The sequence below is a fragment of the Mytilus edulis genome, chromosome 12 (assembly GCF_963676685.1).
Source record: "Mytilus edulis chromosome 12, xbMytEdul2.2, whole genome shotgun sequence".
Taxonomy (NCBI): domain Eukaryota; kingdom Metazoa; phylum Mollusca; class Bivalvia; order Mytilida; family Mytilidae; genus Mytilus; species Mytilus edulis.
In genome coordinates, this window is record NC_092355.1 from 8,828,328 (window position 1) to 8,846,823 (window position 18,496).

The window sequence follows — 18,496 nt, forward strand, 5'->3', positions numbered from 1 at the left end:
TTAACATTCTACGACACATCCTTCCTGTATCACTAATATAATGACACTTGTATATGTATTAGTATTGAAGCTTAATATATTCTACTGTTAGTTTTAATATTCAATATGTTTTATATATCCAATTTCTCATGTTATACGCAATGTTTTATATGTATATTGAAATGTATAATGCTATACAAGTGGTGAGACTTAACTGAAATATTGAATCTAAAGATTTGAAAGATCCATATATTTTCTATAGATAGTATGGTTATAATGTGTTAATTTAATCAGTTGTATTCATTGCAACATATCTTGAAATACACAACCCAAACATCATATAAAACAAGAAATATAAGGGTTTGCCGTGTTAGCAAAAATGTCTAAGAGAATACAGACACAATAGAAAACATTTACCAACAGCAATAAAATCAAAATGGTAGTCTCTATTTGTATACTGTATATAGAGTTTGATATATACAATCAGTAAAACGTTACACAAGAGAAAACACAAATCAACATAGCAATCAACATATAATGGTAGTCTGTATTTGTAAACGGTATATAAAAGTATGTCATATAATCAGTAACCAGCATAGCAAAAATCATAAAATAGTAGTCTATATTTGTATACAGTATATAAGGTGCGTTATCACATAATTTGTTATGAATACATTAGGTTTTGCATATGCAATAACCTCAAAATTGCCCGGGGCAAAAAAGACATATCCATATTGTGCCCTGTTCCTAATGATGTGACGTCATTGCATCATTAACAACACGTTTGTGATAATTTGCTTAAGATTTTACCTTTTATGTATCATAAAATTGATATAATTTACGTTTTTTTTTCTCTTTTCTGCAGAACTTAAATATGTGATAAAAAGATTATAACATGTCTTTTCCATATTGGCCCGGGTATCATCCCTCGACCCATATCGGCCCTCGGCTAAAGCCTCGAGGCCGATATGGGAGTCTCGGGATGATACCAGGGCCAATATGGAAAAGGGCATGTTATAATCTATACTTATACAATCAGTTACCACCATAGAAAATAACATAACATAGTATTCTATGTTTGCATAAAGTATGACTATGGCATTCAGTCAGTAACCACCATAACAATAAACATAAAACGGTAGTCTATATTTGTATGCAGTATATAATTTGTGTCATATAATCTGTTACCATCATATCAATAAACATAACATGGTAGTCCATATTTGTATACATTATATTTAGTATGCCTTACAATCAGTTACCGCTATAGCTATATACAAAAGATGGAAGTACTTATCTGTATGCAGTATATGAAGTAGATCATATAATGAGAAACCGCTATAGCAGTAAACATAAAATGATAGTCAGGATTCATAAACAGTATCTAAAGTATGTCATACAAACAGTAACCAACATAGAAATTAAAACATATAAGACAAAAACTGACCCAACTCACGAAGAAGAAATGAAAATGACTTTAGAAAACAATGAAGTAATTGCAAACTACTAAGCAATAATAAAATTACAACTATGTTCCAAGTGTGACGCGGTTGTATCCATTGAACAAATATTTTTTTTCTAAATCAAATCATTTTTTTAAATTCAAGTGATAAAAGCGAGATATATTCATGTTATAGAAAGGTGTGCTAGTGTACACTAAAACATTCATTAACCAAATGACAAGATTTAAGGAGAAAGCTTTTCCTGACCATATGAGTGCTATGGTACAAGTAAAACATTAAATAAACAAAGAATAAGACCGAAGAGGATACCACTATCAAAAGAAAATGACGTTAAAAAGGAATTTCAACATCCCTTGACTATCTTCAACATGTCATATAGACCCGCTGACTACAGAACAAGAGTCAAAAGAAAGAGTTGCCTCCTTCATGTGTTCTGATACAACTACATGTACTACTATAGATGTATGTCCATTATCTGTAGCAATCTGTAAAGGAGATTTCCCATCTAGTCTACAAATCTGTGTATCTGCCCCTTTATCTAACAATAAACGTACGATATCCTCATTTCCGAATTCACATGCAAAAAATAATGGGGTTGTTGCGTCTTCGTTTGTCATGTTAATGTTAGCATTATGGTTCAGAAGACAACGGACTACATCTAGCCTATTCATAAAGCAGGCAAAGTGTAATGGAGAACAACCAGCCTCGATATCGAAGACGTAGTTTACTGTTTTTTTACTGATATAATCTGCTACATGTGAGGATGCTTTCTTTATTAGATAATCAAAAGAACCCTGTTTTTCTTCTTCTAACGTTTTTGATGAATGACTTTTAATTGTATCTATGAAAGACTGTTTACTGCAGCAACACACATTACAGTCAGCATTGCTCTTTACAAGTAGCTGTGTTATCTCTAGGTTCCCATTCAGTGCACTGAACATTAGAGCATTACCTCCCGCATAGGTCTGGGCATCAATATTTGGTTTATGTTTCAATAATAGCTGTACTATACTGGTGTGGTTACTTTCACATGAATAAATTAATGGTGTGAAACCATCCCTGCAACAGACATCCACATTTGGATTCTTCTCTAACAGTAACTTGACTATATCAGTAAATCCATTCTGACTTGCTATGTACAGAGGACTACAGCCACCATTATCACATAGATCAACAAGAGAATCTTTCTCTAACAGTAATTTTACTATATCAGTATGTCCATTATTACTTGCCCTGAACAGAGGACTAGAGCCATCCTTGTCACATTGATCAACATTAGGATCTTTCTCTAACAGTAACTTTACTACATCAGTATGTCCATTCTGACTTGCTTTGTACAGAGGACTACAGCCGTTCTTGTTACATTTATTAACCTTATGATCTTTCTCTAACAGTAACTTTACTACATCAGTATGTCCTTCCTGACTCGCTATGTTCAGAGGACTACAGCCATTCTTGTAACATAGATCAACATTAGGATCTTTCTCTAACAGTAACTTTACTATATCAGTATGTCCTTCCTGACTTGCCATGTACAGTCCAGTTCCTCCATTATCTCTACACTGATTCACATCCACATCATGATGCAAAATCCACTGTACCATATCAGTATAACCATAATAACAAGTCAGTATTAATGGAGTATTACCTGATTCACAATCCTCCTTTGGTATCACTGTATCCTTGGTATTGGCTAATGTTACTCGTTTTGATCTGTGTATTTGTTGTAAATACTGTAATAACTGTTGTTCAAATGATGATACCTTCAAATTATTGTTTCCTAACACAACTGTCACATATCCTACTGACCAGTCATTTATAAACCTTTTCAAATATGGTTCTGAAAATTCATCTGGTATTTCAATAATGAAGTCAATGTAACTGTTCTTGTCGTCTGGTGATGACTTTTGCCAAATAAATCGTTCATGTATTAAATCACTAACACCATGATCTATCAAACATTGAATCATTTTTTGACCTAAGTAATGAGCAAGGAAGTCAAACAGTTTATCATGTACAGTTCTATAAATACCATTTTGTTTACAGATAAATGTACCATCTAGGGTGTCAAGGGAATGTTGTAGTTTTGCCTTGGATATTCCTCTGTCGAATTTAAAAACGTCATATATGTCTTGTATGATCTGTTTTTGCCTCTCTGTTAGTTTACCCTGGAACCATTGTTCTTCAAGATGATTATTTGAGATCACACATAAAGCAAGACTACATATTCTATATTTCCCTTCATCATGTTCATCACCATGCTCACTTAACTTGTCTAGCTCATTTTTATAGACACGCTCACTTAACTTGTCTAGCTCATTTTTATAGACATCAAAAGGCTTTTTGAAAAATTCTTTTGCATCTACATTTTTGTTGTCATGATATAAACTACACAACAGTGGGAAAAAATCATACTTTTGTGAAATCTTATGAAGATCTTCCATGCTTGTGCCAAAATAAGTACTTGCTATCTTTGTTTTCTCCACAGATGTAAGACTTAACTTATCTGATATTAAGTTGCATTCACATGATTTAAAAGGCGATAAAATATTAAACTTTTCATCTTTATAGACTTGTAACCTACATGATACAATAATCTTACAACATTTGTCTGCAATAATAATATCAATCACAGGTAACAGTTGTTTCCACTTATCAATCTGTATTTGGTTGGCAGTGAAATTTCCGCATATATCATCTACAATGAAGACAGTCTTTTTACCTGGTTGATAATAAGTTTTAATGTCGAGAGGTAAATCAACTGGTATTATATCGTATCCTTCCTTCTTTAAAAGGAGCGCTGAGTGTCTTGCAATAAATGATTTTCCTACTCCGGATGGGGCAGTTAATGTCAAACAACTGTTGTCCTGTAAACAATCCATGACATAATCACTAGCATTTGTTGACACGAACATCTTATCTTTCATTTCCCAGTCTGCTATTTGTTTTGTTATCAGCTCTGAAAATATCAAATGAATATGTAAGAGTAGGTAATAAAAAAACAAACTATTAAAGTCATAAGAAACGAGTGACTGGTGAAAAATATTGTTCATCCAATTCTTGAACCAATGCATACAAACATCATAAACTTAGTCTTCTGTGCACGAATTTATCATTTTTTTTCGTGTAAATTTCGTATAATCGTTAATTTTTTTTCAATCGGTCAGTGTTGTTGCGAAAATATGGCAGGTAATTAAAGTTCGTGTTTTGAAGCCGAAGTTTAACTATTGCCACCTGTTTGTCAACAATCAACAATCGACAAAAAATCAACAAAAAAACATGGAAATTGAGCACGTGTTTAACATGTAAATTCAGATGATAGTATGCGTATTGTGATCACCGGATCTTTACGAGATGGGTCACACCATCGACATTGGTCAAGAATTTTAAAAGCAATTAATACAAAGTATAAGAAAATTTTGCTTTCGGCCCTTTTATTGGCCTTAACTCCTAAATGGTAATAGTCGTAGCCCTTTAAACCAATCCTAACATTCCGTTTATGGTATGGAACCTTGTGGTTTAAATTCGTAGATATTCATAGACTTATACTCAACTTTTTTGTCCATTAACATAATAAACCAAAATAAACTTGTTTCTTGCTCTTCAACAACCCGTACAACACCGACACAAATGCGTGCAGACGTTGACGCATTCGAAACGATAATCAAGACAACATTTGGGATGACAACAATTTTGAATGTCTTTATAGAACCTATTTGAGTATATATCAATATGCCATTGTGCATGCTCGTTTATTTTGTTGCAAGTTTAAAGTATTGTATAGAACGTTTGATAAAATTGCTAGATGCAAAACGCATACATGGTGCAATTTCCTACGTTTTATGAGGTAAACAATACTGAATATATTTCCGTACATAGACTTCTGCGTACCAATACCTTAAGCAATAATGAAAAACAATGCATTGAATTACTTATAATATTTAGTTATGTTTTGATTTTTCAAAAAACAAATTCAACGGGTATTTAAACCACATCACCATAAAAATTAGGATATGATATTTGGTTTTAAAGTACAGCAAAACGTTTTAGCCAAATCTTTTTTTCTATGACAGAATTTGGTAAAATTTACTCTCATCTTGTGTTTTACACATCTGTCTATAAAGTTTAAGCAGATAATATATATGTTTAACCCAACAGATTAAGTACTATTGACCCCAAAGGGTGACTGGGGAATATAGTTATGGTCACTTTGGTATTTTTCAATCATGCAGTAAAACCTTCGCCGAAATGGGGCACCCATTTAGCTATGTGGGATGTAAAAGTACGCACCCACGTCTAGTTAGAATAAGAATATTAGATCCAATACCTCGTGTAGAGAGAGCACCAGGCTCTATTCACTATAAGAATCATTGCAAAATTTCTATGAGGGGTCCATAAATTGACAACATTTTTTATCCAATATAACTAACGGCCTAATTTATGCAAATAATAATGAACAAAAAAAATTAAAATTTAACCACTGAATTACACGCACCTGACTTCGGACAAGCACATACAAAATGTGGCGGTGTTATCCATTTTTGTGCCCCTTAATATGGCACAGTAAGAAGGAAGCTATTAAACCAAGAGTTCCAAATGGTGAAGTTGAAATCATCCCTTCGTAAATTTTACGGACGCCATCACGAGTTGGTTGACCGTTATGGAATAACCGTTTCACAAATGATATCGGATATGTTCCTTACGTCGTAACTACAATCCCCTTCCCTTTCATGAATATGACCTACCGAATTAGACTATTTACCGGATTTGTAATGACATAAGCAACACGACGGGTGCCACATGTGGAGCAGGATCTGCTTACCCTTCCGGAGCACCTGAGATCACCCCTAGTTTTTAGTGGGGTTCGTGTTGTTTATTCTTTAGTTTTCTATGTTGTGTCATGTGTACTATTGTTTTTCTGTTTGTCTTTTTCATTTTTAGCCATGGCGTTGTCAGTTTGTTTTGGATTTATGAGTTTGACTGTCCCTTTGGTATCTTTCGTCCCTCTTCTAGTGTTATAGTACATTGAATGTCGTATTGCAGTTGGACGGCAAACGATTTAATGGCTTCTAAGTTCAAGACATTGGTCACGTGATAAAAGGTCAGAGTTTACGATATTTTTGTATACGTGCTTGCCTCGTGGTTTCTGTGACTCGTCTTATTTGTACTCGTACATTAATACTAGAGGCTCTAAAGAACCTGTGTCGCTCACCTTGGTCTATGTGAATATTAAACAAAGGAAGCAGATGGATTCATGACAAAATTGTGTTTTGGTGATGGTGATGTGTTTGTACATCTTACTTTACTAAACAGTCTTGCTGCTTACAATTATCTCTATCTATAATGAACTTGGCCCAGTAGTTTCAGTGGAAAATGTAAATAAAAATTTACAAATTTTATGAAAATTGTTAAAAATTGACTATAAAGGGCAATAACTCCTAAAGGGATCAACTGACCATTTCGGTCATGCTAACTTATTTGTAAATCTAACTTTGCTGAACATTATTGCTGTTTACAGTTTATCTCTATCTATAATAATATTCAAGATAATAACCAAAAACAGCAAAATTTCCTTAAAATTACCAATTCAGTGGCAGTAACCCAACAACGAGTTGTCCGATTCATCTGAAAATTTCAGGGCAGATAGATCTTGACTTGATAAACAACTTTATCCCGTCAGATTTGCTCTAAATGCTTTGATTTTTGAGTTATAAGCCAAAACTGCATTTTACCCCTTATGTTTTATTTTTAGCCATGGCGGCCATCTTAGTTGGTTGGCCGGGTCACCGGACACATTTTTAAAACTAGATACCCCTATGATGATTGTGGCCAAGTTTGGTTTAAATTTGGCCCAGTAGTTTCAGAGGAGAAGATTTTTGTAAAAGTTAACTACGACGGACGACGATGGACGACGGACGCAAAGTGATGGGAAAAGCTCACTTGGCACTTCGGGCCAGGTGAGCTAAAAAACCAAAGTGTTGAATTCTTGATTGAATTAGCTTCCTTATTTTATATAATTATTATTATAATGTTATAAATTCACGAGTGAAGTGAAACTTTTTTTTTGAAAATTTGCGTAGGTCCACGGAAAATCCTTAATAATTCCTTAAATAGGTTTGGTAACATGTTGGGGGTATAAAATATGAAGTAAAACCATTTTTTGATTCTTATTCTACCCTATCAGATTACAAAAACCCCGGATACGCAATTGTGTCAGCTTATTCGTGGCGAAGCGGGGATCAAAGGGAGATAACTCGGTACGCGCATCGTTGGATATTGCAAGTTCACAACAGTAAATTTGAGTAAAATTAATGATTGCAGATCTATTTCGACGATTTGTTGAATAACTTTTCAATATTAAATGTTACTCTACTGTTGTAACATTAAAATAGTCATGGAAAAGTTGAATATGACATTTGTTTCAAGTACTTACAGGTTATTGAACAGACTTCCAAAGAAGAAAATTATACATTTATAAACAGACCTTTCTCTGAACTTGGACATATTGTTTATTCTCAAACACCCTTTTGGTAGATAGAAGTATACAAGAGGGGTTTATCAGTTGTCAGCAGAACCTGTGTTACAATAGAATTGAACTTTTCATTACATGAAAACAAACTGAATATGGAAACAAAGGAAATATAGTCTTTAAAATAATTGTGAACATTACTTTTGAATGAAAATAAAATGAATGTGCAGTGGACATAAGTACATGCACATTTTTTGTTTTATTGTACCTATTGGCTTCGAGAAAAGACAGTACAATTTCGTGCCTAGCACGGAATCTTGTGGAACACCGAATGTAAAATGACATTTCTTCGATGTAGTTGTTCCAATCACAACATGCTGATGTCTATCTGTCAAATACGACTTAATCCATTCGCCAAACGGAAGACGTTCCAGAAGAATTCTGTGATCTATGACATCGAATGCAGCGGAAAGGACCAAAAGCACCAACACCACTGATGACTGTTGGTCTAAAGCTGCATTTATATCATCATGTACTCTAGCTTATGCAGTTTCTCTGAATGGCATGGTCTGTATGTAGCAGAGTGATTTTTATGATTATTTTATATATTGTAAAAATCATCTATTTAATTACTATAGTTATTATAAAGCTTAATTACATATTTTGAATATTGTATATTCAGTTTAAATTATTACTTGCAAACCTTACTTTTATGTATAGTAATATTCAAGTTATTTTATGAATATTCATTAGGGATTTACTTGAATCATTGTATCTGATAGGTTGTTAATATTTCGCGGTCAAGTTTAATTTCCTTTGTTTTGTACCTGTACATTTCCACGGCACGATAGCCATGACAGTCCATTGAATTTATGTCTGTTTATCTTGACCACATAGTTTACCTGTAAACCTTATATATTTTGGACAACATTATTATAGATTACTGTAAGTTACTTCTTTATTAACATTATTTATATTTTTCACGTAAATGATATTCTAGTAAAGCTTCTATTTGTTTTGTAACGTTCTCCTCATATCGCATGTATGTAACACAAGTACACGAGATGTACATGATAGTATTTTATTTAGCTAGAAGTATATGATTTTATAATCTACGGTTTATTTGTCACGGTAGAATTGTATTGTTAATTTGCGTACATTACTATTTGATTATTGTCATGAATAGTCTATATTCATAAATGACGGCTTATTAAGTGAAAGACAGAAAAGTGTTTCCATTTATATAAAGTAATAGTTTTGTAGTAAATAGTTTTTATCAAGTACAAATATGAATGAGTAAAGAATATTTGTTACGTTGTATATTTGTATAATTAGAGTCCGAGTATTTATGTTCGTATTTTGGTTTCAGGACTCCATGTAATGTAATTATGTAGAACGCATGATTGTGTGATGTTTATATGATGTGCCGTTAACCGTATCAGTACAACTCACTCCACAAGTGGTAAGAGTATATTTATTTATAGTTTGGTATTGTTTATATTGTATTGTAAGCACGAGTTACCTCCCGTTAATTTGGAGCTTTTAATAAATCAATAATATTGATATCATAAGTCTTTATGATTATTATATTTGCAACTTTATGATTGTTGCATGATATTATGTAGTTAATTATTATACGTATTATATATTTTAATGAAGTCATTATTAATAAATGTAGATGCAACATTTATTATATACCGTTTGTAAGGTAAACCAGTATTTAATACATATACACAGATACACGTAAATTACAAAGCATTACTGACCGTGCAAGGGCTGTATAGCCAGTCAAGGTCGTTAAAAACTTCCATTTGTTTGTTACAAAGCATTTTCCGATTTAGTGTGTAGACAAAATGTATCTTCAGAAGAAGGAATTTACTTAAAAATTTAAACAGTAATGTTTATCTTATTAGGCTATTTAAATACACTGTAAAACATTCTATAACTTACCTGTATGAATATTTGTGTGATGCAAGATGTATGAGAAATGTTTTTGAGAAACACTTTTTAAAGAATAATATTCTGGTACAAGAAAACGAAGGTGTCATAACATTTAATTTCTAATTATTGTGCTGATTATATATGTGATTATACTTAAAAACATTGCCTTGTGATATTTTTGTGTAATATGTAATATATCTGTTGTATATATATGTTGAAGAATTGAATAAAGATAAAAAAAACAAAAAAACAAAGGTCAAGCATTTGTAAAAGTACACGTGACACCCGATGTCAATTTCATTGAATGTAAACATTGAACATTTTCTACTTGCAATACATTTTACTTGCTACTTAGTTAATACCAGTTAAAAGTATTATTTATTATATTTCTGTATTATATAACCTGTGATATTCGTATACGTATATATATTTATGTTATATGAAATAGCTTGTTATTTATATATGTTGTATTGCTATTTCAGACTTGTTATTTATATACTGGTACAATAAAGCATCAGAACCCTTAGCTCTCATTGGTTTTATCCCTAACGCATAGAAAATCACCTACTACATGTATGCTGACTGAAGTGGATTACACAATAAGTGTTGAACGCGAGCCTCGCGTTGTAAGTATTACAATTGAATTTCTCGATTGGATAAATATCAAATCACCCTTGATTCAGTGGTAAAATCTATATATAATGGTGACGAACTGAACACAACATGAAAATAAAACAAAGACACTTTTAAACGTGGATTGTTTTGTTTCTAAATACCACATAAAGCTACGATACTTAAAAGTTTGTTAATTATAAACAAGAGAATTTTCAGAAATGTATGGTTTAAAAACTATTAGACAAGAGACAGACTTAAGTTTTGAATATTCAAAATTACCAAGCATGTTTTTATCAGTGGCATTTAATTTTTCGTGCGTTTTGTAATGTTTGCCTTTAGAAATGTCGCATATTTGAAAAACCTTGTAGTAAGTAATAGACTTATTAAGAAGGGATACAGTTACGATACTGTTGTCAGGTCATTAAAGATTGCGTATTTTGGTTTTAATATTGATTACCTTATAGGGTCTTTGCATCGGAACTACACACATTTACTTAAACACCAGTTGTTTGCATGACACGGGGTGTTCTTCTTCTTATATATGTTATGATGGTATGATATTAAACCCTAACGGGAGGGATTGTGCCTGGTATTCGTATGATGAAGACATAATGTTTTAATCAGTGTAATTGAAGTCTGGAGCTGCATGTCAGTTAATTGCTAGTAGTCTGTTGTTATTCATGTATTATTGTCATTTTGTTTATTTTCTTTTGTTATATCTCCTGACATCAGACTACGACTTCTCTTGAACTGAATTTTAATGTGTGCAATGTTATGCGTTTACTTTTCTACATTGGCTAGAGGTATATGGGGAGGGTTGAAATCTCATAAACATGTTTAACCCCGCCATATTTATGCGCCTGTCCCAAGTCATGAACCTCTGGTCTTTGTTAGTCTTGTATTATTTTTAAATTTAGTTTCTTGTGTATAATTTGGAGTTCAGTATGGCGTTCATTATCACTGAACTAGTATATATATTTATTAAGGGGCCAGCTGAAGGACGCCTCCGGGTGCAGGAATTTCACGCTGCATTGAAGACCTATTGATGACCTTCTGCTGTTGTCTTTTATAGGTGGGGTTGTTGTCCCTTTGACACATTCTCCATTTCCATTCTCATTTTTAATCAGAATTATGGCAACAAATATGTTGGAGCTAAATTTCCAAAAAATAGATATTGGATTTTCTTTAAAACATAAATTCTTCACTGCCTGAACTCAGTGGAAAACGGTGTGCTCGATTCGAACGCGTCAACGTCCGGGTTTGTCTGTATCGGTGTTATAATGGGTGAGGATGTTCGCTTGTCATGTTTTGTAATTTTTGTCAGATTTTCGTAAGCCTCTGGTTTTATCCATTTGAAATGGTTAATAATGTTTGCTCAATTACCCCCTTTTGTCTTTTTATAATTGTTTTACATGTATAATTATAGGACAACTGTACAATTCTTATAATAGTTATCAAAAGTACCAGGATTATAATTTAGTACGCCAGACGCGCGTTTCGTCTACATAAGACTCATCAGTGACGCTCTAATCGAAATATTGATAAAGCCAAACATGTACAAAATTGAAGAGCATTGAGGATCCAATATTCCAAAAAGTTGTGCCAAATACGGCTAAGGTAATCTATGCCTGGAATAAGAAAATCCTTAGTTTTTCGAAAAATTCAAAGTTTTGTAAACAGGAAATTTATAAAAATGACCACATTATTGATATTCATGTCAACACCGAAATGTTGACTACTGGGCTGGTGATACCCTCGGGGACGAAACGTCCACCAGCAGTGGCATCGACCCAGTGGTTTAAATAGTTATCAAAAGTACCAGGATTATAATTTATTTGATGTTTTTCAATAGTTTTTGAGAACATAAATTTCAATGGGTAATATCTCGAACACAACATGCACAAGCATATTGACCTCTACTTACTTTTTGCTTTTTTAATTTCTTTCTTAGTTCTCTATTAATATATACAAGTGTTATGGCAAGCTTGTTATTTTGAAACTGAGTAGTGAACTTCCTTAATTCATTGACATTTTAGGCCATCACCGCTAAAATCAATCCCAATCTTCCTTTTGTTTTATGGAACCTTGTTTACTCAATTGTAAGTTATTGTCAGAAAATCAAATTTCTTCCAACGACGATGACGTTAAAAAACATTGTATTATAAGGCCGCAAATTTGTTCTGTTGTATAAAAAAACCCGGTGTGTTTATCGTACTTAACATAGTGTCAGTCTGTTTGTAATAATGGTTGTAGTCTATTTTCAGTCATTAAACCAAAAAAAAAATAAGACAAGAACAACGAACAGTATACATCTGCATACAAGATTTACTTGTCACTTCAGTTCCCAATGTCATCTGAAGTAAAAGTTTAATTATGCCTGTTTAAATGAGGTTAAAAATTGTAAAGATAGATTGTTACATAAAGTCCCATTGTCTCCTCATTCTTTTACGTTTCCGCAGATTTGCTTTTCTTTTCCGGGAAAAAAAAGATGACGTTTCAGGAAGAAAAAAGTCTACGTTTCCGGAAATAAATACATAACTTTTCCGGGAAAATAATAACGATTCCGGAAAGTTTTCATTAAAATGAATTAAAACGTATGTTTGAAAGTCAGCCCTTAATCTTAAAATGAGTTCATAGATTAGTTCTGGCAGAATATTTGTAGACAACACGTCGCACAAAGTCCACAATAGTACATTCACCGTTTACAAGTTTTGTATTTTGTTCAACAAGGTAGTCTATCTTCTCCTTTTCATATTTTCGAACGAGTGCATTAATAGATAAAGTTCTCATATTTATATATATCGTCAGCATGTTATATCTATTGACCAAGCAAGCCGGTATATATCATTTAATCGGATTAAAGGGACACCCTGAGCGTGTAGATTAAATTATTTATACCGATTTTATTGGGCAATGACTGTTTTAACACATGACGTCATCAATTTACGTGAACATTTTAAGAATATGTGGACAAATGCAATCAACAGCTCCTATGAAAGTTGCTTATAGGGTAAAGAAAGGAGGGAATACGCTTTTATGTCGTTGAAGGTTGGTAAGTATTGAATTTTAATTAAAAAAAATTTAGGCTTCTTCCTAAATGGTTACATTATTTGGAGAATTGCAACTTGATGGTAAATGTTTTTTTGTAATTTTTTTCTGTTAAACTGAATATCAAGGTCTCAATATTTATATATATTAGTGACGATATCGTGTAGACGCCTTTCTGTTGTTGAAACCGATACTACTATATTATAGATGTCCTGAATTTGTTTTTATTGTTGATTGCTGTCTTAAGGAGCTACTATTTGATTAAATTGATTTGATTGGGGCAGGGGGCTCATAAAATCAAATGGTAGCTCCTTTATCGACGTATTATCTACCGCTCCCACAGTTTTAGTTTGATGTACTTTTTAAATATGTAAGAAAACCCACACGAAAGGGTTATTGATTAATTGTCACACTTTTCCTCCATTATATGCAAGTGCTTAAAGGGAGATGAACAGAAGAGAGATGCACCTAAATTTTTAATATCAAGTAAACTGAAAAACAAATGTTTTTCTTCTCAATCTTTAACTCCCCCTCTCCCTCCTATTGATTGTGTTCTACTGTATTTATTTTTGAAAACACGTCGCATATAAACAAAGTCTGCAACTAATCACCCCTCCCCCATTCCCATAGATATAATCCTCATTCAATTCTAACCTAAAATAGTCACTTAAAAGTCAAACATATCTTAATAGTGTAATAAAATCCATTGAGCACAAAAAAAATCTAAATCAGATTTTACTTATTTGGATATTCCAAAATTTATTTCTTTTTTGGCAAAAATTATTCGGTTTGACTGTGAAACCCTCATTTAAGATTTACATTGAACACAAAATATTATAAGTCCCACCCTTTGATTGGAAAACAAATCGTCAACCTTGTTTTTAGTCTCACTACACTCGGTGATAGTTTTTTCATTTTATTGAATTACACACCTTTCAAAATTTATGGTCCGCCCCCTAAAGGTCAGAGTACTTTTGAACTGTGCAGTATATCTGAGGTAGTTAATCCAGATTATAGCACAGCAAGAACAACTAGATTTTACCCATGTGTTAACTGATATTAATTATACAGAGCATTCTTGTTGTTCGGCAAGAAAGGCAAACCAAAAGAAATGAAAATAAATAATTTATCTAACATTTAAATATTTATACTTTACTGCCAGGTAACGTAGTATTGGAACTTTGAAAAATTAGCGGAAACGCAATACGCCCTCTTTTTCAGCAGGGAATGTTTTGGGCCATGCAAAAATTATTATGTGTTTTCTCTTACTCTGCTGTTTTTTAACCCTCTGGGTTAATTTTGAATTTCTTTTAGTTGAAAACACGTTACTCTGGTTTCTATTTTTTTTTAGAATTATTTGAGGATCGTCTCAAAGTGTCCACTGTCAACAATTATCATTCCTTTGGCGTAACATACATGTTTGCAGCTATTGCCATGCAATGGTAAGGAAAACAAAAAAATGACTGTCAGGTAAACATCCAAACTCTCTGTAGAGTAAAACTTATATTTCAGATAAAATATTAAAAAAATCTTTAAAAAAAATCAGGCCTGTTCGGGGTAACCATCATTAATTTTCCGTGGCCTTAGATTATAAATAAATTTTGAGAAATGTTAAACAGTTCAATAAAGGATTAAAGCATGAAAAAATATATGAGATATTGAACATTTAGGAAATATAAACTCTATGAATTGATATTCTACTTTTTTCCTGCATCAACAAGACTTAGTTTAAATACCTTTAATGTTCCATGGTACTGGATCTTTCAAACTTTCCATAATTTTGGAGTGTTGTGTCTGTAGAGTATTGTAGGAAGTCTGTAAATTATTGTTGGAAGTTTGTAACTTTCTAAGATTTTCTGTCACTCTAGAGAGTTCAATCCCCAAATTATCCACTGTATGTCTCAGTTCTTTCGTCTCTTTCATTGATTGTTGGATTTCCAATACAATTTCTCTATTAGACTGGTCTAAGATTTTCACCTTTAAATCTTGACACTCTAGATACATTGTTTCACCTCCCAATCGACGTACAGCCTAGAAATGAATCATTTTGTATGCAATGATATATGATAGGTCTTATTCTTTTAAATATTTTTTATCATGTCCATGTACAATAACCATTTTAAATAATTTCAAAGAGTCTTACTTGTAACACTTGCACTTGTTACAGGTTTACTAGCTATAAAAGCAGTTTCTACATAAGAAATGCCTGTTCCAAATCAGGAATATGACAGTTGTTATCCATTCGTTTGATGTGTTTGAGCTTTTGACCATTTGATAAGGGACTTTCCGTTTTGAATATTCATCGGAGTTCAGTATTTTTGTTTTATTTTACTATTTGCAAGACATCTGCTGTGTGATTGATAGGTGTCAAATGTCACTTTAAGCACTGTGTTTGAATGCGAATTCAATTATGTGCACAGTATAATGTTGTACAGCAGAAGCAAAGTGCTTCTCAAGCTTTGTTTATTATGGTGTGGTTCATTAGGCGAGATATGGAATCATTGTGGCACATTAATAAAAAATGTAGTTATCCTATTACTCATAAAAGTGATCAGAAATCCCCATGAAAAAACCTATAACTGTTTGCAAGCTGTCGCTGAACTATGAAAATGAAGACAATGACATATGACTGATGGAAACTGTCCATTTGTTTGATATGTTTGCACTTTTGATTTTGTCATTTGATTCGGGACTTTCCATTTTGAATATTCCTCGGAGTATTTTTGTGATTTTACTATTTCGTAAGATAAGGTTTCTGTATACAAGGTATATAGCTTCACGGTCTTCTTGATTTTGAAATATAAAAGCTTATTACAAATATTTCACGATAGACTATTCCCAGACTGATCTGACAACAAACTCCAATTTTAAAGAACTTTCAGGACCAATGCACGAGTAAGTAATGAAGAGTTGGTTAAGGGTTCCAAGTTTCATAACAATCCATGAAGGTTTACAAATTTATCATGTCAACAAATTAAAACTCAATAAAGTTTTTAAGTATTAACTGTAAAAGGATAAGTCCATCTATCAGTAAAGTACTATAAAATGAAGAAAATGTTTTTCAATTTTTTCTTGAGTCATTATCTTTTTATCAGAAAAAAGCTTCTGCTAAAGTTTTATAAAAACCTATGAAGGTTTGACAAAGTAAGTGATGTACAACAATGTTTAACTAAGACTACAAATCTTTTTGTTAACTGCAATAATGAAAACCTGTTATCAGTAAAATACGGTGAAATGAAACAAATCAATGTTTTTTCTCTGGATACTGTCTTTTGGTCATATTTTAAAAAAAATTAAATTTTCATAAAATTCAATACAGGCTTGACGTCTAAAAAAACTTTCACCAAAGAGTGAACCTAAATGTTGACGATGCTGCCAACAGAATGTAGGATCGATATGTCCGGCTTCAGTGACATAAATTTTGCAGGCTCAATAAAAAGGTCTGCAGATGTCATATCAATCTCGGATTAATTCACTTCGTAAGAAAATGAAATTAATTTCTTTCTCAAATATTACTTGATCTGAGCGTTGCATTGACATTGAGGTAGTTATTTAACTTGTAATATATTTTCCCAAGTACACACTTACATTTGATATATCTCTCCAAGCTGCATTAACATAAGTCATGTCTATTGTATTACTATCATGATGAGCTAGTTTATTCCTGTAACATTTTATCCTGGCTAGATCAGATGCAGGAGTTGTTTCCCCTGGTGGTGGTAGCGCGTCAAATCCATTGATTGGAGGATTGATAGATGTCAAGTTTCTGATTAAACAGATCATCAACGTTACATCGAATGTTTTGGAATCTACAACCCCTGTAATATCAAAAGAAATGTATCACTTATATCGGTGTTAAATGTGATAAAAATCCAGGAGTAATTCACCTTCCAGTTTCAACATCAAGTATTACTATTTACAAATAATATGCAACTTTAAAAATATTGATAAAAGTATTACTTCTATAGATAAGATACTTTATATATCGGTGCCATAATTAACTATTTCGTTCATGCAAGGCCAGGGTTTTTAAGGAGACGGTCACGCAAGTCCATATTTAGCCCCAAAATACCTCATTTGTTAAATATGTTAATTTTCGATTATTTCTGAAAGACGTATAACTATGTTTAAATGTATATGGGTGTGTTTTTTTCCCAATACAATGCACATGAACAAGGAACAAGCATTATTAATTCAATTAGTTTAAACTGAGTCAAGGCTCCATTTAGAAGAACGTACTGTAACTTATAATGATTTTTACTTACAAATTGTGACTGTGGATGGAGAGTTGTCTCATTGGCACTAATACTACATCTTCTTATATCTATGATAACTGAAATCCTCACAGTTTGGGTATTAGTGCTTATCATTAGATGTTTTTTGGTCTAAAATGGAAGTTGCCGTCCTTGTGTTCAGACTTAAAATTTAAATATGTGTGGTACTTGAAGATAATACATAACAAATTAAATGGTTGAAACTGAAGACGAAAGCGGTCACAATATGAAAAGTGACTTTTTGTGGCATATGTGATAGATTTTTTATATTCCAATTTTGATTTTAGGGTCTTTAATCACCAATTCATTTGAATCATTTACATAAACTAATTAAAACAACTGAAGTTATCATCTTATAAATGTTTACTTTTTGTCTTTTTCTTTTTAACCAAGGGATTGTCAGTTTATTTTCGATCTATGAGTTTCACTGACACTTTGCTCGTTTTCGCCTTTCTCTTACTTAGGTAAAAAAATCTGTCATCAGATGTTCTTGAAGTTTCAGGTCAAAAGAAGACCTCAGTGGACCTTCTCCATTTTTGGTTTACAGAACTTTATTGTTCAGTTCATCAACAATCATGACATAAATGATTTTTCACACACGATGACTGAACATGAAATAAAGACAGCTATACGTGTAAGTTACTTTCCCTCTTAACACTGAGAATAAGTAGCTTTGAGCAGGAAGCATATATAAAATGAATGAAAAG

At 32.5% G+C, this 18,496-nt stretch overlaps 1 protein-coding gene across 1 annotated transcript; it reads right to left on the reverse strand.

The window, feature by feature from the left end:
- Positions 1-1,813: 1,813 nt before the first annotated feature.
- On the reverse strand, positions 1,814-4,633 carry LOC139497394 (uncharacterized). The gene has a single exon (XM_071285607.1). It carries the CDS (start codon positions 4,514-4,516, stop codon positions 1,814-1,816), a length of 2,703 nt encoding a protein of 900 aa, XP_071141708.1. The 5' UTR covers positions 4,517-4,633.
- Between the last annotated feature and the right edge of the window lie 13,863 nt (positions 4,634-18,496).

Bases quoted from the DNA above. Each gene is read 5' to 3' on its own strand.
- LOC139497394 (XM_071285607.1), bottom strand. From the start codon at position 4,516: ATGCATTGGTTCAAGAATTGGATGAACAATATTTTTCACCAGTCACTC.